General features: G+C 36.2%; 4 protein-coding genes across 6 annotated transcripts; 1 reads left to right on the top strand and 3 right to left on the bottom strand.

The window, feature by feature from the left end:
• Positions 1-552: 552 nt before the first annotated feature.
• On the bottom strand, positions 553-8,963 carry LOC132204111 (TGF-beta receptor type-1). 3 transcript variants are annotated; one of them, XM_059632384.1, is made up of 10 exons: positions 8,588-8,963; positions 8,294-8,405; positions 6,768-6,913; positions 4,039-4,296; positions 3,434-3,664; positions 2,325-2,492; positions 2,098-2,270; positions 1,938-2,046; positions 1,757-1,887; positions 553-941 (listed from the first exon to the last, which is right to left on the bottom strand). In XM_059632384.1, exons 1-10 carry the CDS (start codon positions 8,655-8,657, stop codon positions 810-812), a joined length of 1,530 nt encoding a protein of 509 aa, XP_059488367.1. In that variant the 5' UTR covers positions 8,658-8,963; the 3' UTR covers positions 553-809. The 3 variants fall into 3 exon arrangements, with proteins under 3 accessions (XP_059488367.1, XP_059488365.1, XP_059488366.1); XM_059632382.1 differs by lacking the exon at positions 6,768-6,913 and adding an exon at positions 5,661-5,827; XM_059632383.1 differs by lacking the exon at positions 6,768-6,913 and adding an exon at positions 6,050-6,204 and having other exon boundaries at positions 8,588-8,962.
• A 1,954-nt stretch (positions 8,964-10,917) lies between these two features.
• Positions 10,918-13,638, bottom strand: LOC132204120 (uncharacterized). Its single transcript, XM_059632399.1, has 3 exons — positions 13,517-13,638; positions 12,404-12,524; positions 10,918-11,525 (listed from the first exon to the last, which is right to left on the bottom strand). The coding sequence occupies exons 2-3, from the start codon at positions 12,522-12,524 to the stop codon at positions 11,209-11,211; spliced, it is 438 nt and encodes a 145-aa protein (XP_059488382.1). The 5' UTR covers positions 13,517-13,638; the 3' UTR covers positions 10,918-11,208.
• An 8,567-nt stretch (positions 13,639-22,205) lies between these two features.
• On the bottom strand, positions 22,206-24,990 carry LOC132203931 (uncharacterized). Its single transcript, XM_059632102.1, has 3 exons — positions 24,906-24,990; positions 23,127-23,494; positions 22,206-22,492 (listed from the first exon to the last, which is right to left on the bottom strand). Exons 1-3 carry the CDS (start codon positions 24,970-24,972, stop codon positions 22,406-22,408), a joined length of 522 nt encoding a protein of 173 aa, XP_059488085.1. The 5' UTR covers positions 24,973-24,990; the 3' UTR covers positions 22,206-22,405.
• LOC132203930 (uncharacterized) lies at positions 24,154-26,432 on the top strand. The gene is made up of 5 exons (XM_059632101.1): positions 24,154-24,427; positions 24,987-25,048; positions 25,114-25,280; positions 25,686-26,086; positions 26,213-26,432. Exons 3-5 carry the CDS (start codon positions 25,223-25,225, stop codon positions 26,297-26,299), a joined length of 546 nt encoding a protein of 181 aa, XP_059488084.1. The 5' UTR covers positions 24,154-24,427; positions 24,987-25,048; positions 25,114-25,222; the 3' UTR covers positions 26,300-26,432.
• The last annotated feature ends 199 nt before the right edge of the window (positions 26,433-26,631 follow it).

Raw genomic sequence — 26,631 nt, 5'->3', positions numbered from 1 at the left:
AAAAGCGTTCATCCATCCTTCAAAAGTCCAAGCTCAAAAGTAGAAAAGTTATTTACAACAGAATTGCATGTCCAGCAGAATATATAATAATAATATAGGAAGAAGGTCTCTGCGAAATGTACAATGGATGCAAATCTCGAAACCGGTCCGAAGACAAAAATATTATTTATAAATTTTTTTATTTTCCACGAGTGATAATATTTTCATCTTCATTTGCTATAGAAAGCTGTCGTGGTAAATTTAACTATTTTAGTAAATGCAAAGACCTGCAAACGGGTCAATATTTTATATAAGTTGGGCGAATAATAATTGAATTCTTTTCTACAACAGATGCAAAACTGCCAGGTTTTGATTCATATATCATATGTAAATTTCTTCCGGTCACAAATATCAAATTTAGCCTATTTTTAGGATCAACTACGCACAACCCGTGATTTGGTGTGTCCAGCCTAGCAAAATAACCCTTGCGTAAATGATTGATTACATAATATTGAATAGTAAACTTGACGTTCGCACATTAAGATTAATTTACACACAAATGTTCTTAGAGAGATCGTGCTTCAAATTTTTTTTTAGCATCGCCAAATTCAACGAGAGGCACTCGACCATTTCATGACGTCGTTTGATCAAAAATTCACCACCTAAAAATATTGAGCTTTGATTTCTCTCTGTGCCTATCGAGGGAGGACAAAAGTAACCCTGCTTACGAACTACACTTAGAATTTAAACAACACAAAAGTTAATGAGTGAAAATCCGGGGGGCCTTTGAGGCTTCTTCTTGATAGGCTGCGTGGGAAGTAAATTGAGAATCACTGTGGAGGCTTGATGTCTTCGCTGGCGCCCAGGTTGGCCAACGTCTTCTTGATCCTGAGCGCCGTCAGACGGGCCGCTGCGTTGTGGTACCAGCACTCCTTCATCACCTTCGACATGGTGTTCAGAGCCTGCAAAACGAGGTCAATAGTAAATCTCTGGCCGAATTTATATCAAATTCTTCAATTTTGACTTTTAACCTAATTAGCTGCGTTCAAATCTGATGAAAAAAATGGCTAATTTTAAACATTTCTGACTCATCCAAAGACAATTTTCAGTACTCCGAATGCAATAATAATTTCAAAAGAAAAAAAATTGTATTTAGATGCAAAATTACAAGCCGCATCTTTTGGCTATCTCAGATTTTTTGTCAGGTTGAAAATTTTCAAGGGACACAAAACTTTATGTTTCAACATTTTGCCAGGGTCAATGACCTTTGACCTAGAAACTTGATGCCCTTTAAGAAAATATACCTTGGTTCATTACCTTTAACCTCGCACCAAGAAAATTAAAAAATCTTTACCCAATTAAATTTGGCAGCTGTTTCAGTAAACCCTGTATCTCTAGCGGCCATATTGGAATTTGACAAATTTGAATATTTCCATTACTTTGGTAATTAAAGAACCATAATATGAGCTATCTAGATATTTGTTTGCAGAAACCAATTAAATCAAACATCTAAAAAATTAGCCTCATTAATCGGAAACAAGTGTAATAAAAAAACGTTTTTCAACCGTTAATTTGACTTTTCTCAAAAACTGATGAGATGACCCCCTATTTTCAACGTTTTTTGTGAAAATTTTACATGACAGAGTCAAAAGTTTACTTGCCGACCCTCAATTTTTCAGTTGCCAAATGATCCCTTTAGCCTAAACTATTACTTTTTATTTGTAAGATTTTGCTACCCTGAGGTAGATCAATCCTCTTTAATAATGAAAATGCTCACATCTATGGACTGCCATCGGTTGGGGGTCGATGGCCGGTGGCGACCGTCGCAAACGGTTTTCCGCATCTCCTCGATGGTCGGATCGGATGGCACCATGTCGTAGAATGGCAGTTGGTACTCGTCGTAAATACCTGCAAATGGTCAATTTAAAATTTTTCAAAACTGGAAAATTCAAAGTCACCTCCAACATTGCACCTCCGAGCAATCTCCCAAAATATGAGACCGAGGGCGTAGACGTCGGCCCTCTTGAAGGAATCAAAGTGGTTTTCGCATATCGACTCGTCCAGAACCTGCAATTTGTTGAGTGAAAGAAGAACAACGTTTGCTTCGGCTGTTATCACCTCTGGGGCCATGTAGCGCTTGGTGCCGACTCTGCTGTTCGAGGCCAAGTCCACCTTGTCTTCGGCGACGTCGTAACGAACCGCCAGCCCGAGGTCTCCGATGGCGCACGTGCCGTTCAGCTTGACTAGGATGTTTTTCGATTTCAAATCTCTGTGGGCGATCGCAGGTTTGCCTGGAGAGGAACATTTATTAAATTATTCATTCGAGAATAATTGAAGCTTTTTACCCTGAGTTCCCACGATTTCCATGTGAAGGTGGGCCAAGCCTGTGGCAATCGAAAGGGACATCCGGATCATGCCGGGCACGTCGACGGTGCGCGTGCTCAGGTAGTCGAAAAGAGAGCCATTCTCGTGGAAGTCGGTGACCAGCCACAGTTGCGTCCAGGTGCCGTTATCTGATCCGAGGATTGATTTGACAAAATTAGAGAAAATATAAATATTCTGGCAATCAACAGTATTTTGCCCGGAAAAAATTCAAGCCAATCTGAAATTTTCATTATCTATTGAGAATTGAGACACATTTTCTGACATTTCTGCCGAGGTAAAAAAAGAACCATTGCAAGGTGACGTATTTTATTATTTTTGTAGTAATTTTTCTATTTTTCAGACATGAAACCAACGCCAATTGATAGGAAGTTTAATAGGCTTTAAAATTCCAGCCAAGTTTTCTTAAATCAGACGTTTTTTTAGCGCAAAAAATAAATTTCTATTGATTTAAAAAAAGGTCCATTTTTCGTGAGTTTTCACTGGTTTTTTGCTCTAGCTTTTTTGGAAATCATTTTTGAGAAAAATGTTTCAGACAAAACTTTTAGAAAATTAACTTTTACACACTTCATGTATTTGAAATTTGCTTCTAAATCCAAAGCAAAAAAGTTAGAATTGCAGAAATGTTGGATTTTCCCACACAAGCTTATAATATTGAGCGGGAAACCTCATTTTTTAACTTTTCCGCTTTTATAACTTTTGTCGCTTTGGACTTGGAAGAAAATGTTAAATACATAAAGTGTGCAAAATAAAATTGTCTGCAAATTTTGTTTGAAACATTTTTCTATAAAATGTTTTCCAGAGGATCTAGAGCTAAAAAAACAACAACAAATACACAAAAAATTGTCCTTTTTTTAAGTTAACTAAAAAAAATCAAACTAGAATTGAACTAGAAAGGGTAGCAGCAGAGTGAAACGTTGGGAACTTTCAGAAAATATGTCTCAATGCTGAAAATTTCAGACTAATATAAATATTTTCTGGTAAAAAAATCAATATCAAATGAATATTTAGACAAAAAGAAACCGTTATGTCCTCATTTGCTTTAATTATATTGATTGTTTCGAAAGCTGACCTTTGTTGTCAGCAGCGATGAATCCGAGAATGTTGTCATGTCTGAGCATGACGGTCTGGTAGATTTCGGCCTCTCTGAACCAAGAGCGCTCCTCTCTGGAGGAGAAAATCTTGACCGCGACGTTTTCTCCGCGCCAACGGCCGCGCCAAACTTCGCCGAATCTGCCCTTGCCGATGATCTCGACAAGCTGGATCTGCCGGGCGATGCTTCTCTGCACCAGCAATGGAAGACCTGCGTCCGAGAAAGCGCAACTTCAGTAAATTATTTTATTCCAGAAAAACATAAAATTCGATTCAGAACCTCAAAATCGGGAAAGCTTCAAATCAGTAGTTAACCTTTTCCCGCCAAGAGAATTGGAACCTCTAAGGAGATTCTTGCTGATTGCACAATAAATACAATTGTATAAAAACAGACAATTTTCAAAATCTTTCCACCAAGATTCAAATTCTCTTAGCGGGAAAACGCGATTTATAATTTAAACTTTCCACGGGTTTGAATTATTTTGTTGCAATTTCAATATCGGTCTTGAAATTTGGCCTTCTTCAATATTCAAGGATGAAATAAATTTAATTCCCTTCCTTTTTTTAATAAACGAAAGGTCGAACCTGAGCCGGAGCCGCTGGTGGTCATGTCGATCATGTCCCTGAGGGAATTGATGCCGCCGAGGATGGGCTGCTGGTCCTGCGGGTCCATCGAGTCGTTGGACTTGAAGAAGGCGCCGGGCCGCCTGTTCTTCCACTTGCGGTTCTGGGTCATGCCGCAGTAGATGAGCAGCATCAGCACGATCAGCACCAGCAGCACGATGATGCCGATGATGATGAGCCAGGTGCTGTCGTAGCCGATCTGCGCCTCGGGCGGCCCCTCTGCCGAAACCACCGAAAGTTACAAGCGAATTCGTCAAAAATTTCGTTTTCTACGGCTAGGAAAAGCGGCAACACGAAAAGCGAAATAAAAAAAAATACCGACATCCATGCAAACTCACACATGCAACCGTTACCTTGTCCAAAATAAATTTATCACATGGCGACCTCTGCTTCCTTCCTAGCAACTAAAACCAAGTTATGAGTGTCAGGACTTGTTAGCGGGGAAGTTGTTAATGGCACAAGTAGCAAAAACTATCAGAATTTTTAGCATCGGAAAACAGCAAGACTGGGAATACTTAAAAAACTTTTTGGAAAAGTTGACGTCACAGAGAGATTTAAGCACCATTGATAATTTTTTTTATTTTGAAAGTGGAAAAATCAACGCAATTTAAAATTAAGGAATAAACAAAATTTACCCATCTTTTTTTTCCTTGATTCCCAAAAAAATTTATATTTTCTTCAAGTCGTTTACAAATATTCTTAATAAATTATTTCCGTCAAAAATTTGACTTTTTTTACATGATAACGCAAAAATTCCTGAAAGGTTAACAACTTAAAAGTGCGATCCTAACCATATTATACGAGCTCAAAGACTAAACCAAGAAGTTTTCAAAAGTATTATAGTGTCACCCCGATATTTAGTGTATATCACACTTTTTTTTTATTTAAAAATTAAGAAAGACAAAAACGTCGTTTTTTTTCCAAACCCTGGCTGGAGGATAAAAAATTAGCTTCGAGCCTCTGTAACTTTCTTCCTGTAAGAGTTAGGACAAAACGTATAATGACAAAAAGTGATTCCCTTGACTTGATATTTAAAACCATGTATCACGCATGGTGACCGGGTCTCAAAAGGTCATTGACCCTGGTGACCTTTGACCTTAACACATAACATTCTCCAAGTGTGACACATAATCGGAAAGAGCACACCGAGCGGAACATTTTGGTACTTGAAATATTGCTATAATAGGATCGGCGTTTGAAACAGTCATTTGAAAAATGTAAATAAACCAAATTTGTAATGTCTCGTAAAACGTAATACTTTTGAAAATCCCTAGAATGTGTAAAGGATCAACCTTTGCCAGGAATTTTCGCCGAAGAATTTGTAAATCTATTATTTCATTATTTTTGAAAACCCTTTTAAAATTTCATTTCAGTACATGACATTGACAAACAGAAAGGACGAAATAATGAGAACTTGCTAAAGTTTTTTTGGAATGAGCATGTTTTCCTGAAGGAGGTCGCGCACAAAACCCAAGCGCAAAGTAGTATATTGATGGATAATAATAATAATAATAATACAAAAAAAGAGTCCCTTGTTGTGAGTGAATTGGATTAATTAAAGCGCAGTTGTAAGTCTTGCTCACCTTGCGGGCGCATGCTCGGGAGTTGCGGCCGCAGAGCCTGATTGCAAAAGTCAAACTCATTGCAGCAGGCCACGGCAAAGGGTGCAATTTCGTCAGTGCTTAGTAAGGGAGTCTGCCTACACCACAGGGGGTTTTCAGGAGGAAATAGCTTGTTTTTATTAAAACACCTACGGAAAAAATAAGAGGAGAAAAAGGAAACTAGTTAATATGCAGCGGCGGTTAATCAAAAAGCGGCGCAAAATCATAATAAATAAAAACGAGTGCAGTAAAAAAATTGGAGAAATCAGGAGCCTTGAACCTGTCGAGCCACACTGAAGAATAAAAAAGAGGCATGCAGGGTGCAATTTTTTGTACTCGAGACAAGGAAAAAGAAATCGACTCGCGCCTACCTTTCTGCTTCCTGGTATGCAGGAGGGGCCTTTGGTCTTTGTTACAATTATCTCCTGAATTACAACATTTTATGGCAAAGGAGTCATTAAGTTGGACGTTGCTTTGGCAGAAGATGGGGCTTTGGGATGGGTGGTTTAGAGCTGGATCCAAACACCTGTTACACAACACACAAGAGAACACGCACTCCAATTAGCAACAACGATTGTCAATAAAAAAATAAAAAAAACTCGCGGTCGTCAAATGTATGCATGCAAAATATGATGAGAGATGAGATTAGCCGGCCCGGAACTGGCTGAATTATATATGTGAGGGGTGGGTGGGGGGCGAGAACTTGGGTGGTATGAGTGTGATGGAGGAGAAGAGAGAGCCGTGGATCGGATCTGTGGGGGTGCGTTAGTCAGAATTAGTGAATCGTTAGCACAGATAATTATATATGATTAATTCACAGGGGCTGATCGCCTTTGCGGTTGACCTTGTAATGTTATTCGTACGGACAAGGTCACGAGGGTTGCGACGATCAGCCCCAGAGAGATACCACACGTGGATGAGTCCAAAGTTAGCGGCATACTGGTAAATAACGTGTTTTTGGAATTATTTTACAAGCTCACACTGCACTGAACGCGCGGGGTTAGTGACAGTGACTGTCGAAAAAGTCCAACTGCAAACTTTTCTTCCGGAATTTGATCCGATTGTTTTTTGGGAGCGCGTCCTTCCTACCTGAGGGGGACGCCGCCAGGGGCTTCCACGCGTGCTCGTTGCAGAGGGGCGCGTCGTTGCAGCAAAACATCGAGTAAGTGTCCGTCGGTGCCGTCACGCACTGGATCGCGAGGCGCGGAGGGAAAATATTTGTCTGGTTTAAACACCTTGAACCACAGAGAGAGTAAGAGAGACAATCAAGACGCTCACCCAGTTAATTTCCAGCCATACATAAAAAAAATATTAAACAACTCAGCCGAGATTGCTCATTTGTCAAATAAAAATAAAAATTATATTATAATAAAAAAAATTAAATTGGATTCATATTCTGATAGGTCTTGTTAAGACGATTTCAACGATATGCTGGAAAGTGTGGTGGGGACCAAAATTGATGGGGATGTGAGGAATTCTACATCCGACCTGAGCGACATCTTTCCAAGATGGCCGCCGATCAGGACAGAGGGCAAACTTGTTTGAAAAGTAGCCTTCTAACATATCATGTGAATTGTCTTGGGAAGAACTTTGAGGAATTTCAATCAAATTGTAGAAATAAATAATATTGAAAAGAAAAATTTGAAATTTTTTTAATTCTGAGTTCATATTCTGACAAGTCGTGTCGAGACAATTCCAACGATATGCTGGAACATTGGGTGGGGGCCGAAATTGATGGAGATGTGAGGAATTCTACATCCGACCTGAGCGCCATCTTTCCAAGATGGCCGCCGCAGGCAGGTGAGCAAACTTAATCGAAAAGTAGCCTTGTGACATATCATTGGAATCGCCTTGCAGAGAAATTTCAGAATCTGAAGTCTAATAAATGTTAAAAAAAAAATGTTGTGCAATTAGAGCTCGCGCGGCTAATGAGATTAGTAACTTGTCTAAATTAAGTAATGTCGAAACGATAAACTTGATCCAGCCACCAAGATAAAACCCTGCACCTTCATTAAGACTGATTATTATTCTCATTCAGGTTAGAATAAGTTTTTTACTTGCAGACTCGGCCTGGGTCTGCTTCAGGCGGCGACTGAGAAAAATAAATAACAAGTATGGCCGACGAGAACAGAACAGGCAAAAGACGACGACGACAGGCGAAACGTGAGCACAATGTGTGTGTTCCATCACAAACATGACCAAGTCTAGAGAGAAAAAGTGGCCGGGACGAAAAGTAGGGGGCAGGGGAGGGGGCAGGCTCTGCAAATTAACATTTTCAGTTCGAAACCCGCCAAAAAAATATATATAGTGCTGCTTTCTCGAGAGACGTCGACTGAAATTGAGAGCATTTCTTCAGTTGACAAAAAAAAACTCGTTCTGGAGCAACAAATTGGCAATTTCTCTTGACGGCAAATAATTGGTCACTCGTTAATAAATAAATTGGATGGAAAATTTAAAATTAAAAAGGATTTAATTAGAATTTCCTCTAAATAATCTAATTTTTTGTTTTAATTCAAAATTCCAATTAAATTTAGGAGAAAAATTTGGCTTTCTTAAAACGTAATTTGTTCCTAATGTGGAAATAATTAAATATAATTAGGATTTGCATAAATTACCTGAAGTCATGTTCGATCTTGCCCGTGGCCTTGTCCAGCCTGGTCGTGGTGTAGCAGTATCCGTCCGAGACGCACGTTTTGTCCTCGCAAATGTCGCAGAAGCAATTGATGCCTTGGAACAAAAACAACAATCAAAACATCAATCAAAACAACAATAATACAAAAAAAACCAAGCCCGAAATAGCACCATTGTTGTTTACTTTGGTTCTATTTCGGACGCGGCGGGACGGAAGGCGTGTCCGTCCGTCCGGCCGGGCCACCCAAAAAGCGGCCCCAAAATTGATGGACACGTACCGAGGACCAAGTGGCGGGTCTGCGAGGCGAGCAGCACGAGGGCGACCACGAGTGTCCGGATCGAGGCCATCGCGAGTGTGTCCGGCTTTTTCGCTTTCCGAGTCACAACGACTCCTCCATTTGCAGACAAACACACACAGTGACCTTGGCCGGATGTGATGTCACGAGAATCGCGGGCCCCGTGCGTGTCCCGAGCGACGGCGACCTTCGGACGCACCGCTGACTCGGCCCGATCGACCTTTGACCTCGCCGGCCGACGATTTCGCCTCTGCAAGACTCGGCCCGAAGGTTATCGCGCGAGTTGGGCGCACAAAGAAAGTGGTGGCCGAGGGGTGTGGCGCTCACTTGACATTTTCTTGTTGTCGGCCCAGCACGTGCTTCCCTGTCTGGCTGTACAGGTGGCGCGTCAATCGCCCCCGCAACAACCAAAAATGCACTTTTTTTATCAAATTAAGAATAGAAAAATACATGAGAGGTGGAACGTGTTTCATTCAATTTCATTGATGAGCGCCTCAATCAATGCTGATATTCAAAGTTAATTGAAAAAATTGCGGATTTTTGCTTTCTGAACGCCAATTAAATTTTTGCAAATTTCGAGAAAGGCCAAGATATCTAAAGTGAAACATTATAATTTTATAATTAAATTAAATTGTAATTAATTTGTGTTTCAATTTAAAATTTATTAATAATGAGATTCAATTATAAGTAATTTGTAATAAAATTAAATTATAATTTATTTATAAATAATTTTTATTTTGGTTTATTTACAATTCAATTTAATTGTATTTCTTACAATGTAATATTTATAATGAAATTTAATGTATTGCCCTTGCAAGTGCAAAACTGACTTTCAGATACTCCAATGTTTCTTTTCATTGAGGTGAAACATTTCCAGCAATAATTTTTGGAAAGGTCACAGGTCACCGGTGTCAATGACCTTTTGTGATCTGGTCACCATGTGCGATACATGGTCTGAAAGAACAGGTCAAGGCAATCATTTTTTGTCATTATACATTTTTGCGTAACTTTAGCAGGAAAAAAGTTAGGGTGGTTAAATGTTGGTTTGTGTAGGAAAATGCTCGGAAAACCACGTTTTTTGCCATTCGACCTGAAATATCTCCAAAAAGAAAAAAGTTAGTCTCACAAATTTTTAATATGTTGTTGAATACCAACTAGAGCAACTTTTGGCTATAATGGAATCAAAAATTTTTATGTACTAGGTACTTTGGTGGCGCATCAAAAAATTCAAGCTTAAAAAGTTGACCCTGAACTTTGACCTATGACCTTGGTCACTATGGCAAAGTTGTAGGGCGTCTAATTTCCTACAACTTTGTCTAATACACACATGCGCTATGTGCAGCAGGAGCTGAGATATTTTTGATTTTCGAAATCACTTTTTTTAAAAATCCCCAACTATGAGCCCCTGTAAAATAGGCAATTTTGAGAATTTTCAAAAATCCTTCTAAACTATTTGTCTACACCCTAAGGGCAGCCAAACTACCAATTTTCAACAAGATCCGCCGACCCCATGCCAAAAGTGGGTCCCGTTAAAAAAAATAATGCATAATTATGTTAAATTTATTTATAAACATTTAATTATTATCATTAAAAACAAATTATTACTACTGACCAAATTAGAGCAATCTGATAAATATAAAAAAGCGAAAAAAAGATGACGATTTTAAATTTTCTAAACGGCCATTCAGAAGAGAAGATGGTCATATATGATTGGCTGATTGCCTCAAGACACGCTTGAATACAATTTTAATCCTTTTTCATATTTGGGCAATTAAAAAAAAAAAATATCAATTAGATAGGCCGGGAATAATTCTTTATAATTTTCCGTCTTTACGTATGTTATACAAAACGTACAATTACAAAGATTTAAAAGTTAAAAACGTTTTAATATTTTTCTTTTTTATAATTGTGTTCTTTTTATTCCTCAAATATTCTAGTGTCATCCATCTTCATTCTAGGTTTTTTTGGAGGGAATCATTTATATTCCTCAATTTTATTTCTGGCAATTTTGTATAATTCTTTTGAAGAAAAGTACCATTTGAAAAGAAAAAATATCAATATAATGAAAAACAGTTTTGTCTTGGTTTATTTAAGTGTAAAATTTTGAAATTCACAATTAAATTTGCTCTTTTTCATTAATATACTGATCGTCTGAAATAATAATAGTCAATTAAAGAATATATCAGTTTTTACTTAATAAATATAAAATATACATAATTATTGATGATATTTCCTGAAAACTGAATACATATTTTTTTTTCAATCAAATCCATAATTTTTATGAGGTTAAAATAACATAAAAAACGCTGCAATTGATTTTAGACGTTTTTTTATTCGTATAAAATGCAAAAATGTTAAAAAAAAGTAATAAAGTACTTCAACTGTATAATTAGCTGAGGATCACATGTTTGTCGCATTTGATATTTCGGTTTGAATGAGACGTGCCTTTTTGGATGAATTTTTCAGTTTACAACCCTGTCTCGACTTTTCGTTCGTCAGAGGAAAATTACAAATTTTTCAGTTAAAAAAATTAATGCCAGCTCTCTTTCTTTCCCTTTTGTTTTTCTTCAATAAATAGAGTCAATCGCGCAGTTTGTTTTTTCTCAGGCCTTGGGCTTTTCGGTGGCGGCGGCCTCGGGGGCGGCGGCGGGGACGGGGAGTTCGGGGAACTCGAGCTTGACGCCCTCTTCGCACTCGAAGATGGGGCAGCAGCCGGGGAACTCGGCCGTCTTGTTGGTCTTGTCGGACAACTTGCACTTGGGGTTGGGCTTGGGCAGGGGGCCGCAGTCCTCCACCAGCTCCAGCAGGCGGCCCTCCTCGGCCACGCACGTCGAGCGGCCGCAGAACGGCGCCAGTTCCCACGACTTGCCCGGCTCGATGGTCGAGCAGCGCGTCGACGCGAAGCACATTCCGGGGAAGTCTGAAATGCAACAATCAAATTTATAAAATTGGTCGGACAGAGAAATTCTGATTATTTTCTTTCAAATATTTCGGTTTTTCTAAATTTTTAATTCAAATCTAATTAATTCTAAAAAGTTCTTTTGGCAAAAGCAATAAATTAGGAAATTAAAATCATTTGGAGAACTTAATTTTTTTAATTCTTATTAGAATTTACTAAAATATTTGTTTTCTTACATTTTACCTGATAAAAATTTGACCAAATTACTTTCATATTGCCCCAATTACGATGGAAAAATAAAATCAATAGGTCAGTCGACATCAAAAAATTAACATCGGAAAAGTTTTAATTTCAGTGTAGATTTCGAAGCATCAAGTTCGGCCATCTACACTGAGAAAAATGTCAATTGAACATTTTCCAATAAAATTTAAGTAAATTTTGATGTCAACCTAACAATTGATTTTAATTTTGCAAAATAATGGGGGTGATTTGAGCTTTGTTTGATGCAATTTTCATATATGTCAAAGGGGCACATTTTGAGAAATTGTTACTTCAGAAAATTCTCCCAATTAATGAATCTAATTTTTCTTTATGTGTCTAATACAATTTTTCATCTAAAATTATAAAACCAGCTTTGTTTTTATCAATAATTAGAAGAAAAAACTAAACAATCCTGAATTTTGATCTAATTTTTTCCTGATTATTTAACTTTTGAAGTATGCTTCTAAAAGTTTTCAAGTTTTATTAATGCCGTAGTTTGTTTTGTCTGTCGATTTGACAAAACTCTTATGTCTTAATTTGAAATGTGGTGGCGTTGCAAGAATTAAGTGCGTCGATGCAATTGTGGAGAAATTTTGTTTGATAAGCAAACGAAAAAGTGCTTAAAATTCTAAACAAACCTCTGAGGACGTCAGCGGGGATGAGTCTGCGGAAGGTCTTTGGTCTTTCGCCGGCGGGTTTCTCGTCGGCGGCCAACGCGAGGGTCAGCGACACAGAAAGGGCCACGATCAGGAACTTCATCTGAAAATCAAATTCAAAACAAAAATTTAGACCATAAATCATAAAAATATATAAATATTTTCTAAAAATCACATAACAAAATGAAAATCATTAAATGTTTATAATTAATTTGTAAAAATGAAATCAATTAAAAAAAATTAAATTAAATTATGAAAAAAAAAAATAAATTAAGAAAAAAAATTAAAAAATAATGTCTCTTCTTGGAAGAAAAGCTCGATCTGGAGATAGTTCTTAATTGGAATCAATCTTGATTTGAGAGATTTCACCGCCCGAAACATCTGCCGAAGCCACTTTTGAATATACAATCGTGCAATTAATAAATCACCCGGAGATTTTGGCGGATTGCGAAAGTGGTCTGACGCGAGTAAAAGTAGCGTTGATTTTTTTTTCTTCAGCCCGCACGATCAAGCTGAAAGCGGAGCCCCCGAGGCTAGAAATGAAAAGTAGTCGCGCCGATCCACTTTTCACTTTTTTACGTATATTCGATTCATTTATATGTATCGAATTGCAGAAGGGAAAATAAAAATAAAAAATCTCAACGAGGTGTGTGTGTGTGTGTCATAAAAGGAAACGTCTCTCTGGTTACGGCACATGCAAATGAGGCGTTTGCATGTGAAAGTGATCTTGATCTGTCTAATTTGATTTCTCACAATTAGTCACGGGTCGCGAGCACCGTCGTAAAATCGTTGCCCAACGACCTCGCATTAAAAACAACTTGCACTTGCACGTTCAAACACGGAGCAATCAGGGCGTAATTTCAATTCAACCTCAATTAGCAAATAAACGTTTAAATTTAATTGAACTTTTAGTAAATTTTATAATAATTAATTCAATTATTACAATATTTTTGTTTAAAATTGTTTATTAATTATTCACCTGTACTTGACCTGTATTTAACCTGTATTTAACCTTTACCTGACCTGTATACTCTGAATAATCTTTATCTATGCGAAGATGACTTTTCAATTAGGATAGAATTGCAAGAGACGTACCTTTGAAAGAGGACGCGCGCCGGTTCCTTGGTCAGGGTATGAGCGAGTGGCGAGAGGCCGCGCCGCCGCCACCTTTATATGGGGCGGCCCAGGAGGAAAGCAAGCGGCGCGGGGTGGGGTCCCCTGGGGTGGGGGCCGCGGGGCCTTTGCTCGACACGCCAATTTTATGCTCCTCCGATCCTCTTCTAATTTTTCACGCGTCTCGATTTTCTTCGGCGCTGGAGAAAAATATAATTCGCTCATTCAAATCTCTTTTTGATAGAAAATTTAATTCAAATTCGTCTCTGTTAATTTCATGATTTGTTCTTGTGTGTTTACAGTTATAGCTAGAATTGCATTGTTTAATTTTGTAGTAAAAACTGAAGTAATTATGTTTTATGTCATTGCAATTTCACCATTCTTACTGGAATTTTAATTTGATAATTACTTTGAAATTAAATAAAAAGAACTATCTAAGCAAATTATAACTATTTCTTTATTTATGAAATCCATTTCATCAGTACTAACATTTTGATAAATTTACATAGATTTGAAACTTGAATGAAATATAAACAGATTCATTAACTTTTTATTTAGAAAAAAATTTCATTTCATATCAATTTTATCATGAAATTTTGCATACTTTTTTTTCAAATTTGAATCTACCTTAACTATAAAAACTTAAAACCACATTACTCAATGTATTGTCTGAATGACATCATGCAGGATTAAAAATGTCCTCAGTTCCAAACTTGTTTCTAATCCTCGTCGGTTTAACGAGGTAAAGCTGTGCGTCGATCGAGACCAAATCACTCTCACTTATGCAAATTCGGTGCATCCTTTATAAGAGAACAAACAAGTAAATGGAACAAAAGCGCGCCTACTTTGAAATAAACGTCAAGCAAAACAGCCCACACTTGTTTTGCATCAGAAAGCAAGTTGACCAACAATTGAAACTTTTTTTTCACCCAGCAAAACCTTTTTATTCGAATTTTACATCAGCAGAATAATTTAAAAAAAAAATTGTAAATTTAAATATCTTAAAATATTTTATCTGATTTGTGTTGAATAAAAATTAATACAATTAAATTCTACATACATGTTTTTTTATTTTTAATTTAGCTAATTTTTTTATACTTTTGAGATTTGCGTGAGTGAAATCCGCGAGTCAGCAGGCGTGACACGGGTCGGCGGCGAAACTCGAATGTATACATAAAACTGTGTCAGCGCAAAGTGCAGCCTTTGTTTCGTCAAAGTTCGCTCTCTGTGGGTTCCTCTCAAGCATTGCATGTTTGTATTTGTGTTTTTCACCCGCCGACACAGTCATGCAATGCACAATTTAATTTATGCCGCGGCCCATCACTTAAATGTCATTTGCCAACTATTGTTGTTTGCCCGAAAATAATTTCGCAATCTGTAAAAAAACAAGTTGCAATAGTCGTGCGTGCATATCCATGAGGGCGGAAAAATATTTTGATGAAATTGCGTTATTTGTCATTTCTCTTGCATAATTTATATTCAATTTTGACAATTTTAGCTAATTTATTAATCATAAAAGTTTATAATTTTATACAAGAAAAAGTTACATTTGTACTAATTTATGTGTTTTATATCCGAATAAATCTTATGAATTTTAATTGATATTTTATTTTTTTATAAAATAATAAATCAACTTGAGATTTTTGCTGCTTTTATTTAATAAAAATCATTTTTTTTATGCCTCTTGTTTTGAATCCCTTTGATTAATTTAAAGAATAAAAAAACAGAGTAACGAGAGCGTGCGATGGAACAATTTTTGCAACAAGGAAGTTTCGCCTTCGTACATGTAATTAATTATCAATTAAGTTCACACTTAAGAGTGCCACATTCGCTTCTCACCCCAATTGCCAGACAGCATATTACGAAAATTATAATATTTTCCTCGCTGGATTTTAAAACACAAAAGTGTGTGACCGGCGAGTTCAAGGCTAATCGAATTACTCGTAAATTGATTGCCGCTCTCTCTTTCCATTTGAATAAAAAGTTCATTTTTCACTCGAATAAAAAAAGGACTCAAAGTCAAGGATTTATGCAAATCGGCCGCTTATGTAAAATATATAACGTGTCCTCTTTTTTTGTGTAATTGGCTAAAAGGCTGTTTTGTTGAAATTTTCAATACTCGGCAATAAAAATCACAAAAATTTATTAGATAATTTATAATTTAATATTAGTTCTATTGATTATATTTTATATTTAAAAAAAATCTTTAAATTTAGTTTAAAATAGCAAATTATTGAGATCTTTTGAGACCGTCTCAGCATTTACAAAATTAGTTAGAAAGACACTTTATTTTGTTCATTTCGCATTACAAATTTTTGAAAATTAAAGAATATGTAAAATGGGAAAAAAATTATGAAGATTGAACAAAATAAACAATAAAATGAATAAGAGTAGAAATTTTATAAGAAAATATGTACAATTTGACTGTTTTTTTTTTAAAGTTCAGTTAAAACACTTTTCCCCCAAAATTAATTCTTATTTTAGTTTTTTTATTTGAATAAAGGAGTGGAAAGATGCGCTTGAATTTCGTTGCCATTGACCTGTGCTTTTTCCTCTGTCATTGTCTTTGTGCACTTTTTGCGGTCGGATCAGTTGAAGCAAATTGAAGCCGTGACATCCTGCAACGGCGGCGCCGCGTGAAACCGACACCCCGGCACTTATCCACCCCAACAACCAACCAAGGTCCGTCGCAAAGAGAGCAGATCAAATTTGCAGTTTGCCGGAGAAAGAGATGAGAACATACAACAGCCTTTCTTCCTTTCACCTTTTTCATTCCGGTCAAATTCATCTGATGATCAAATTGAAAAGTTGATTTTTTTTAATATAAATGCTTTATATTTATTTTAATTTGTTTTTAATTTAGATTATGTTGTGGTTCATATGAAAAAATAAATATAATTTTTAGATATTCAATATTTAAAAGTAGAATATTTGGTGGCAAAAATTAAAATTAAATTAAAATTGCATTATTTATTTTTAACTTTCCTTTGTTTCTGAATATTTAAACTCTCTTATCCATATTTCAGCCAAAAATTTAGTATTTGCTTGATTTTGCATATTTGAATTGGCCTGCACTTGAAATATTCACTCAATTTTATGTCACAAAAAAAGTTAGCAATTTTTTCCCCCAAATTCACACTTAAACCAGTTTTATAATTTCTACAAAAATATTCGGTTTAGGAAAACTTTATCACGAGCTTGCAAATTTTTAAATTTAACAATAGAAATTACTGAAAATTTCCATTAATTTTTTCAATATTTTAAAATATGAAATAAGGAAAAATTGCAATAAAAACACCAAAGGAAACTGATTATTTACTACAGTCGTGAGTCACTGTGCAGAATTTCACGCTCGCCTGCCCAATTAACACATTAAGAAAATCAAAGCAGTTTTACAACTTTGCCTTTGCCTCTGTCTCAGCCGCGTCGGTTGGGCCCGCGACCGAGTTGTAATAATTGTGATACTTTGCACGCGGAAATCCCCAGGGACGACGGGTCGAGAGCGGCGCGCGCAGGGACAAAAAACAATAAAAAAAATTCGTGCTTTTTCTTATCATCAACGCGATCTCTCGGCAATAATTAGACACTCGAGATTGCGTCACCGACTTAATTTTAAGTAAGCAATTCGCATTTAAATTAGATAAGCAGTTTGGGAAGTGATTTGAAATTATCTCTTTTGCTTGAAAAACATCAAAAACCTTGGGTGCGTTTTTTATTATTTTGCAAAAGCGAAAGGTTAGTTCTGCTCGCTCTTGTGTGTCTAAACGCGCATCCGCCCAATTTGCTCACTTCCCCCGTTCTTTTGACCTGCTTGCGTGTCAAAAAAAACTCTCGTTGTTTGCAATTCAAAACTCAGAATTCTGGAAATGAAAAGGAAATTTGAAGTAAATATTAATAAATCAAAATTTGCTAAATACCTTTTCCAAAAAGAAATATATTCCAATTTATTCGATCGAGAAAAATGAAAAAAAAAATTAGCACAAAGGGAAGAGTTTTTATAATTAAAAGATTAAATTTCAGATTTTCCACAAGAAACAAACCTAAATTACTAAAATTGTGAGTATTTTGATTCCTTAGAGGAGTAAATAACAATAATAGATGAACTTTTCTTTAGAAAAAAATCTAAATTTACAATAAATCTATTTTTTTTGTCAATTATGCCTTAATTTCAGAATAAACTAGATAATAGTTTCCAGAATATTCTCATCGCGCAAATAATTAAGTACAATTATGGCTAATTAACACTAATTTAATGGCCTTTATTTTTTTTATTTCCATCCAACCTTTTTCATTTAAATTTTTTAAGAAAAGATGAAATTAGAAATTGTGTCTAGTTGTGAAGATTTTGTACGCTTTTTTGCACTAAACCTTTTAAAGGCGAGGGAAATTTTGAGCGTCTTTCAAGGTTTTCGTGAGACTTGCATGATTATTTTACTTTTGCTCGTGCAACAACAGCGCGTATCACAGGATTAATCATCGAGGGCAGCAGACCGAAAACACGAGAGAGAGAGAGAAAATGAAATAAAAATAAATTGAAGACATGACTTGGTCGAGAGTTTTCTGCGTTAAAGCTTTGCCATCACCGCGATTCAAGGCTCTCCTTGACAAACGGATTATTGTGCTCAATTAATTGCAGATGCTATTTCACCTTCAAAATATTCAGCAAAAGAAAATTAGCAGCCATTTGAGAAAATGAAATTTTAGCAGCTTCGCCTTGGGTTTTGCAGAAAATTTAGAGATTAAATCTCAATTATGTTCAAAATGCAAACTTCCGCTCTTAAATATTTTCGCTTGACCTTCAAGTCTAAAAAACTTTTGACATTAAGCTAAAAATTTCAATACAAAACAATCGTTTGCTATTCTCTTGTAATTTAATTTCAAGCATAAACATTATTCAAAATCAATGAGGGCGATCCAAAAGGCTAACTTGGCCCAGGCTAAATTAACCTGGTCCGGGCTAATTAAACCCGCCATTCAATTTTGCTGGTGGGATAAGTTAGCCCGGGGCTAAGTCAAGTTAGCCTGGGCCAGGTTAGGCTTTTGGATCGCCCTCAATGTTTTTCATTTACACTAAAATTTATATGATTTTCTTGGCTAAATTTTGATTTACTGAGAAATATTTTGTAATCCTTAAATTACTTGTAAATGCAGTTTTAATTTCTTCAGTTTGGAGACTAAAAACAAAAAAACTTCAACCAAAATTTAAAAGTCATACTAGCAAAAAAAGGAAGAAAGAGACAAATTTTTTACTACAATATTTAATAATTTAATAACAAATATTTAAAAACCTTCATTCTTTGCTAATTAATTGAAAGAAAAAGTTATAATATTCAACGGAAGTTCATTCCTATCCTAATTATAATCATTAGTTTAAAAAAGTACACATAATTTGCAACTATTGTTTTTCACATTTGACACGTTTTTGCAATTAAAAGTTGGCGTGTGTAGCTCGGTGGCCGCGAATCAGTTTCACTTAAAGAGCTTTTGTGTTCGCCAAACGTGCCGAGAGAAAATTTTGCGTCGTGCAGGTTTTTGCCAACTCGAGTTTACGTTGTCAATCGACGGTGCACAGAATGAGTCACACTCGCAGTGTAAATAAATTCAATTAGCATCAAAGAAACGCACACACTGGCGCTGAGAAAGAGCAGCTCGAAGGGCGGCGGTTATTGTTGAGTTAGGCCCATTTGTGCGCAGCGAGCTCAGCTTTTACCAAGGAACGAACACTTTCTCCGACAACTCATCATCCGACAGATCTTTCTTACAATATCATTTATCAATTACTCTATTCCAGTGAAGAATGCATTTTTAAAAGAAATGTTTCATTTTTTTAAATAAAATTTATCATTTTATTTATTGATTTTGAAATACTAATTAACCAATTTTTACAAATTGTGTTACAGATATTTATTGTTGAAAGAGAATAGAAAATAAAAGTGTTTTGAAATTGCGCTCTAGTGGATTTAATTGCGCATTGAATTATAGTTAAACGTGCAGCGTCGTCTTTCTCTTGTAAATAAACAAGCCGAGATAAAATAAATAAGTGCTCAGCTGAATGGAAAGCGATTATGTTCTCTTGAATAATGGTAATGTGTGTCGCGAGCACTTTTATTGAACCTGAGAGCGGCCAGACTGCCTGCCGACGTGTGCAATTAACATAAAATTCAATTTCCTCCATTTCCATCGGACAAATCATCGCAAAACCTGTGTTGTCCCTCCAAAGGAAAATTTAATTAATTCAACTAATCAAATATTATTAAAATATTTGTGTTATTATTTTACACTTTCTTCTACTGAAAATTAATTGATAAAATTTGGCGCTTTGTCAAACCGAAATCTCGTGATTTTATTAGCAGGAAGAAAGACCGCCGCGTGCCAAGAAACGACGAACAATTAAAATACGTCCGAAGATCCTCTCTTTAATACACTTTCACTCGTAAATAACTCGCACTATTTGTCCTCCGAGAGTTTACGAACCGAGAGAGCAGCCCACGGGAAAGAAAAATCAATCACAAGATTTTTATTTCTTCCTAGAATTTCTCCACACAACGATCAAAACGACTTTTTACTAATTAATCAAGGCGTCGTTAATTGATTTCTGGGAAAAATTTTAATTGTTCAAAGCGGACAATAATAATTCAATCAACTGTTGTCACGATCAAAGAAGTAGAAGATTTTTGTTAATTTATATGAAATTGATATATTTATAAATGTTCGGAATTTTTAGAAATTTCAAATTTATTCAGGAAAAAATAAACTGTTTCTTATTAAATTATGTAACACACTTTTTATCGCATTTAAATGATAAATTACTTGGCAAGGCCTTTAACTGCACAACAAGGAAAACTGTGAGAAAAACACTTGACATTATTAATTCTGAGAAAAAGCGCCGCGTTTGTGCAAAATTTAATTCCCAGTTCGTTATATTTCCAAACGTCACAAATTCCCCTAATTTCAGGAGGATTGAGAAATCTGGAAAACCCGGCGCGCATCTCTCGACTTTTCAGCTCTGATTAATTTTTTTTGCGCATTATAATTTCTGGGCGCGCGCGTGGACCGACGGAGACCTTGTGCCTCGATCCTTTCTCCGTCTCTCGCTCCCTGTGTAATAAAACTAATCGCTTCATTAGGCAACGGCATAAAAGGCTGCCACTTCGATTCATCAGCTCGGACGACGTAAATCAGCAACGGACGACGCCTCTTACGTAACTCAACGGTATAGCCTATTTGCCTACAAACACGAGCACTCATTCAAACGCAATGGAGATAAAAATAGAAATTGTCACCAGCAACTCGGAAATTGTTAGGAAATAAAAATATATACTTATCAAAAATTAATTTCATTTTTTCGCTTGGATTAATATATTGTCTTGATTTTTAATTCATATTAAAGACAGAATCTCTTTTTAATTAAAATTGTATTTAATTTCTTGAAATTACAATTCTTTTTATAAACTTCCAAAACTGATTCATTGATGAAGGGAAAAAAGTGGTTAATTTTTAATTTTATTTGCAAAGTTTGTATTTTTAAATAAATTCTCAAAATAAAATTTAATTCTTTTAAAATAAAAACTGTTTTAAAGGTAGTGCTCATGAGACTGAAAAGTACTGGCGTGACAATTTAGAAGAAAAAAATTGCAGACGACCTTGAGGAGCTATTTTGAAGCCGGACCTGGGAACACTCCCTTCAATTTAAATCTTCTTTACGATCAACAAGTGCTCATGCTTTTTTTTTTGTAACTCGCAGCGAGTTAAAAAAGGCCACAGACAAAATCGTGGCCACAATCTTTGGTTATGCAAAACGACGGACTGCTGTGCCCAGCAGGTTGCCTATCAACCTCCATTATAAGAGCATTGAAAATAAAAAGTTAACAAGCTGCTGATGTGAGCTTTTTTTGGCCAAAAAATTAATAAATTATTATATCAATTCTAGGAGAAAACTTTTTATAATTTTCCTTGTTCTCAGTTCAATTTGTAATTGCGGTTGAATTTTAGTATAAAAGTTTTGATGGATAAAAACACACCGGCGAAGATTACAAGTAATAATAAATATAATAATTCACTGAACTGAACTGGAGCTCCCTCTACACGACGCTCCTCAACGATACAAGCTTAAGCGCATTTTGATCGAGATCAACTCGCAGATAGCATTGAAAAACAAGCTCTACCGAGTGTGCATCGAGCTCTGACTTTTTTAAAAAGTGAGTTTTCTTTTCTACACTTCATCATAACACCTTATCATAATTATCAAATGTAATGCTCGCTTTTTGCTTCAGAAAATATAAATATAAAACATTATAATCTAAATATATTGCATATTTATTGTGTTTTTTCCAAATTAATGATTCAAAATTCAGAGTGGGATTTTCTTTATAACAACTATTGTAAATTTAATAAAATAAGAATTTTCAAGTTCTTCAATTTTTGAATAGAGAAATTTGTTTTTTAAGTCTCTGAAACATTTAAGAGAAGGTTTAGTTTGCAAACAGGACCAAGCTACACAAGAGAGGAAGGAAGTGTTTATTTTGTTCTGCCAAAAGCAGAAGAACTCCCCAGCAAATGTTGTTGTCATGATGTAATCATAAATGATGGGTGTAATTATATTCAATCATTTTGAAATAATAATAAGAAAAAAGTAGGGTAAATTGAAAATAAATTTGAAAAGTCATTTCACTTTTCCCGAAGTTGCTTAATTTTTATTTGAAAATGTCTTGGTTCAGTAAAATAAGATACAAAAAAATTAAAACCGCATTTGTTGTTTCATCTTTTGGGGTGTTAATCTAATAAAACACCCAAAATTAAATATGCTGTGCGAGTTATTTGATGATTATTTGCTTATGTTGCAGAAACGTCAATTACAAAAATGCTGATGTCTTACAACTTAAGAAGCAAGTCGAAATAACTAGTGTCGTACTCTTTTCCATTGTGAGGATAGAAGCATTTCTTGTGACGAAGGTGGACCTGTAAATTTGGAGATTTTCAATGCACACAATTCTCATTCCACATCATAAAAGAAATTTATTGATTTATATTCCTCAGACTCAATATATCATTTCAATCTCATTACAATACATCCCCCTGGAGCCTTGGTTATATTAATAATTTTTTATTTTAATTCTCACCATGCATGTTAAAAGTACAAAAACGTAATTGATCTCAAAAAAAATTCATCATGAACAAGGTCCGCGCATCAGCAACAATGAAAAAAGTTTTGATTGTTGCTTAAGCTCTCTGATTGGGTACAAGCAAATTTGTACCCAATCAGAGAGCTCGGCAACAATCAAAATTTTCTGATGAGCGGACCTTGATCATGAAGTAAAAAATTATGAAATTGGGGAAAAGATGCTTGTAAACATTGGAAAACTTGAATTATTTTTAATTATACCACGGTGATGTCTCATAAGTCAATAAAATATTCAGAAAGGTTGTATAAAAGACGAACAATTATATAATATAAGTCTGATGTGGATCAGAATTGCACGTTTTAATCTATCAACAGAATTTCAAAGTGCGTCTTTCGGAAATTAATTTTGATTATTTTCCCCATTTCGTTGCTACAAAAATGTGACTTGCATAGAATAAAAAGAAAGGGCACCTTGCCGATGGACTCCTTGTTGTTGCCGGCATTGACCCTGCAGACGTAGAGCGTGTCCTTCTGTTGGGCCGAGTATCCGCCGACGACGGCGCTGTTGGGCCAGTAGTAGTCCTTGGTGTTGGCCCACGTGTCCCACTTGTAGTTGGAGCCGACCAGCACGTCGTAGTTCTGCACCTTGTACTCTTTGTTGAAGAACGGCACGTACGCCTGTCCGAGTCGGGACACCAACTTGCCAGGGAGGAGGCCGCCCCTGAAGCTGGCCCGCGCCACGTACACCGGCTGGCCGTTGTCGTGGCCGCCGACGAAGGCGCCCGGCGGCACGCCACCGTTCGCACCACTTCGCCACTCACCCTGGCCGAAGTTTTGACCTGACACAAATGGAAAAAAAAACACGTCAGCGGCGGGAGCAGCCGTGCACATGATCAATTGATCATATGAAAAACAGCAAAAGTGAAACAAAGAAAATCAAAGTTGCAAAAGAAATAAAACATCCACTTGCTTCTTGAATCTGAGTGAAATTTTTTACAATATAAATAAATCCATGCTGTACTAATTTCAGTTGGCGAGTTAATTTATGAGCTGCGTTTTAATGTCCAATTAGCTGAATTACATTGTTTTGCATACTAACTATTTATTTCTTTCCAAAATGAAATCTTGAAACACTTTTCAGATAGTCGCTTATTTTTAAAATACAATAGTTGCAGGTTTGAAGCAATAATTTTTGAGAAATTGTATGGTAATGTTCTCGAAATGTTTAATCAATTTTCGATTTTACTCTTGATCTTTTTCTACAATTGTTGTAAGAGCAATGGAATTGCAAAATTTATTCATGAAATACGCTCTTGGTATGATGACGACAAATTTCTAATGGAAATTGATATGAACTTTGACTTTGATGAGTTAAAAAGGGTATTTAGAAAAATTATCAATGATTCTGTTTGCTTTTTTTAACAAGATATTGTCACGGTGTGACATAGCGGATGAGCTTGAGTCAGGTATTAGCGCACTGTCAGCAGTACAGCGTACTGGCGGACACGGGCCTTGCAGCCAGGGCAGTCGTACACCGACCGTACAGAGGGTCGTACACGGGCTATGCACTAGAGCAGCCATGCACCAGTAGAGTTGCACCTCACTGAGCAGTTGGACGAGGCCGTCCGACGAGACGCCGTCACCATGGCCGTCATCCAGTGAACCCACATGGACAGTCACCTGCGAGTCACCCACACGAGCATTCCGACCATAATCATTGTACCGTCCGGCGCTACACAATAAATCCATCCATAGTGTTGTCCAGAACTCACGTACTACCATTTCTACCTTTACACCCTGTTACGAGGTCCTCTACTACGAGCAGGGCCTCGTGACAATATTATATAAGTTGAGAATTTTGTGATTATTTTATTTTATTTTTGTATTATTATTTTAATCTCCAAAGTAGTGTAAGCATAAATATTTATTAAATTCCCTAAATTTTTAACTTTGTGGTGTTCAGAATAGCATAAAAATTGGTCAACAATAAATAAATAAAATGAAATATTTAATCAAATAAATCAATAAAAAAAAAATTATCAGAAATATTGTTTCCATTTCTGTCGCTTTTAAAATATTTACTTTCGCAAGATTTCGTAGGATAATTTTCTTGGTATTTTTCTTTAATTTCAAGATTACTTTTTCCGCAAAATAAATCAATTTCAGCATTCAAACAACTCTCGTCTTTTACAAAAAATCAAATTATAAAAAATTTGACGATATTCTAGCGTAAAAAAATGTAAATTATACCTGCGGCGCGGTCAATCGCCGCCAGGGAAACAAGGCACACGGCAACAGCGAGCTTGAGCCTCAGCATGTCTAATCTTGCAGGTGATCTTCCGAGGAATGACGCCTTATTTGAAGGGCACTCTCAAGCGAAAATCCTCAGTATGGTGGGGTGAACGCGTTAGTAATTATTGTCCAAATTATTATGTTCCCTTGTTTTGGCGTTTTTCAGGACCGCAGCGCGATACTAAGGGAGGGGCAGAGCAATTAACTGCTTTCGGCTCTTTATAAAATCAGAGGCCAGCCAACATTTCGCGAATGAAACGCGCTAACTGACCATCATGCAGCCGTTCTTCAGACTTGTCCTATTTGCCTATGCGCTTGTAATTCACTATGCAGGTAAAATGAAATCATTTTTTTCTACACCAAAGCTTTTAGTCATAAAAATAGACCAATTTAATTGCCATACGTGATTTTAATTTCTTACAAAATTTATTACAGTCTTAAAAATAAAATTTTCTTAATTTTGCGTGCCCATATTATATTTTCTACTTCAGATTTAAAATGAAAATCGAAATATATTTGAAAAACAATCAATTTTTGTTTTGAAATATTAATTAATTAATCAAAACATCAAAATAATCGAAAATATTATATTTTTGGTTTGGTTTTTTGGGCTTAAAAACCCATGAATTGTAAAATAAAAAAACATTTCCGTTATTCGGCAAGTAAAAATTGAGCTCTATATTCTTGTAAATTCGATTTCCAACTATAAAAAATTAAAACAATTCATTTCGATTGAAGCCGGCCAAGACGACTGGAGGAGCGGACAGGACGGCAGCGTGCCTTGCAACGCGTTCGTCGGCACTTTGGACAAAGGCAAGCCGGTGTACGTGGCGAGGGCCGCGCTGAACGGCGGCCTCCTTCCCGGCAAACTCGTGTCCCGCCTCGGACAGGCGTACATCCCGTTCAACGACAAAGAGTACAAAGTGAGCAGCTACGACGTGCTGTGCAACTCGCGCTCCTACAGTTGGGAGTTCTTCAGCATCAGCGTGCAGCGAAGCCCGGTCCCCTTTCCGGCCTCCTTGTTCTTCAACTCGGATCCGCCGCCCGTACGGGTGCCGTCCAACGCGGTCGTCGGCGGATACTCGGCCGTACACAAGGACAATCTGTACATCTGCAAAGTCGGATCGAGCATTGGAAAGGTATACAAGTCTTGAAATTTTGTCGGGTTAAAGGTAAAATGAAAGAGGAACATTTTAATAAAATGAACAAAATTTAATAAATTTAAAGTGGATTCGCAATAATTTAATTCGTTTGTAAATTCACAGGTGCACCTTCGCCACAAGGCGTGTTTCTACCCATACGGTGGAAAAGAGGGCAACTCTAAGATTTTCGACTTGCTAGTGAGGGATTAATAATGCGACCTTTATTTTTCAAATGATCAACTTTATCGGGTTATTATTTTAAGATATCTTAATCAACGTTGATGTGGAAAATGTAATATGTAACTAACAAATTCATTTTTCAATAAAGATTCACGATTTTGCATATAAATAGCTTGTGTTTGAAATTTAAGAACTTAAACCAAATTTAAAAATTAAATATATATGCGATTGGCTGCTTCATCTATTCGAAATTATGCAATACACGAAACATATAAATTCTAACCCTGTCAAACCATTTTGCCTCTGTTATTTAAAACTTAAAGAATCTAAATAGAAATGTGTCAAATTCATCAGGAATTAAT

Source organism: Neocloeon triangulifer, unplaced genomic scaffold (genome assembly GCF_031216515.1).
Source record: "Neocloeon triangulifer isolate White Clay Creek 2 clone unplaced genomic scaffold, ASM3121651v1 ptg000020l, whole genome shotgun sequence".
NCBI classification, from domain to species: domain Eukaryota; kingdom Metazoa; phylum Arthropoda; class Insecta; order Ephemeroptera; family Baetidae; genus Neocloeon; species Neocloeon triangulifer.
This window is presented reverse-complemented; position numbering and strand designations above follow the sequence as displayed.

Coding starts and splice junctions, on each gene's coding strand:
- LOC132204111 (XM_059632382.1), bottom strand. CDS start 8,657: ATGGCCTCGATCCGGACACTCGTGGTCGCCCTCGTGCTGCTCGCCTCG. Junction 8,406..8,587: donor GACCCGCCACTTGGTCCTCG/GTACGTGTCCAT, acceptor TTTTGTTCCAAG/GCATCAATTGCTTCTGCGAC. Junction 2,047..2,097: donor AGCGCTACATGGCCCCAGAG/GTGATAACAGCC, acceptor AACAAATTGCAG/GTTCTGGACGAGTCGATATG.
- LOC132204120 (XM_059632399.1), bottom strand. CDS start 12,524: ATGAAGTTCCTGATCGTGGCCCTTTCTGTGTCGCTGACCCTCGCGTTG. Junction 11,526..12,403: donor CCCCGCTGACGTCCTCAGAG/GTTTGTTTAGAA, acceptor GTTGCATTTCAG/ACTTCCCCGGAATGTGCTTC.
- LOC132203931 (XM_059632102.1), bottom strand. CDS start 24,972: ATGCTGAGGCTCAAGCTCGCTGTTGCCGTGTGCCTTGTTTCCCTGGCG. Junction 23,495..24,905: donor GGCGATTGACCGCGCCGCAG/GTATAATTTACA, acceptor CATTTGTGTCAG/GTCAAAACTTCGGCCAGGGT. Junction 22,493..23,126: donor ACAAGGAGTCCATCGGCAAG/GTGCCCTTTCTT, acceptor CCAAATTTACAG/GTCCACCTTCGTCACAAGAA.
- LOC132203930 (XM_059632101.1), top strand. CDS start 25,223: ATGCAGCCGTTCTTCAGACTTGTCCTATTTGCCTATGCGCTTGTAATT. Junction 25,281..25,685: donor GCTTGTAATTCACTATGCAG/GTAAAATGAAAT, acceptor TTTCGATTGAAG/CCGGCCAAGACGACTGGAGG. Junction 26,087..26,212: donor TCGGATCGAGCATTGGAAAG/GTATACAAGTCT, acceptor GTAAATTCACAG/GTGCACCTTCGCCACAAGGC.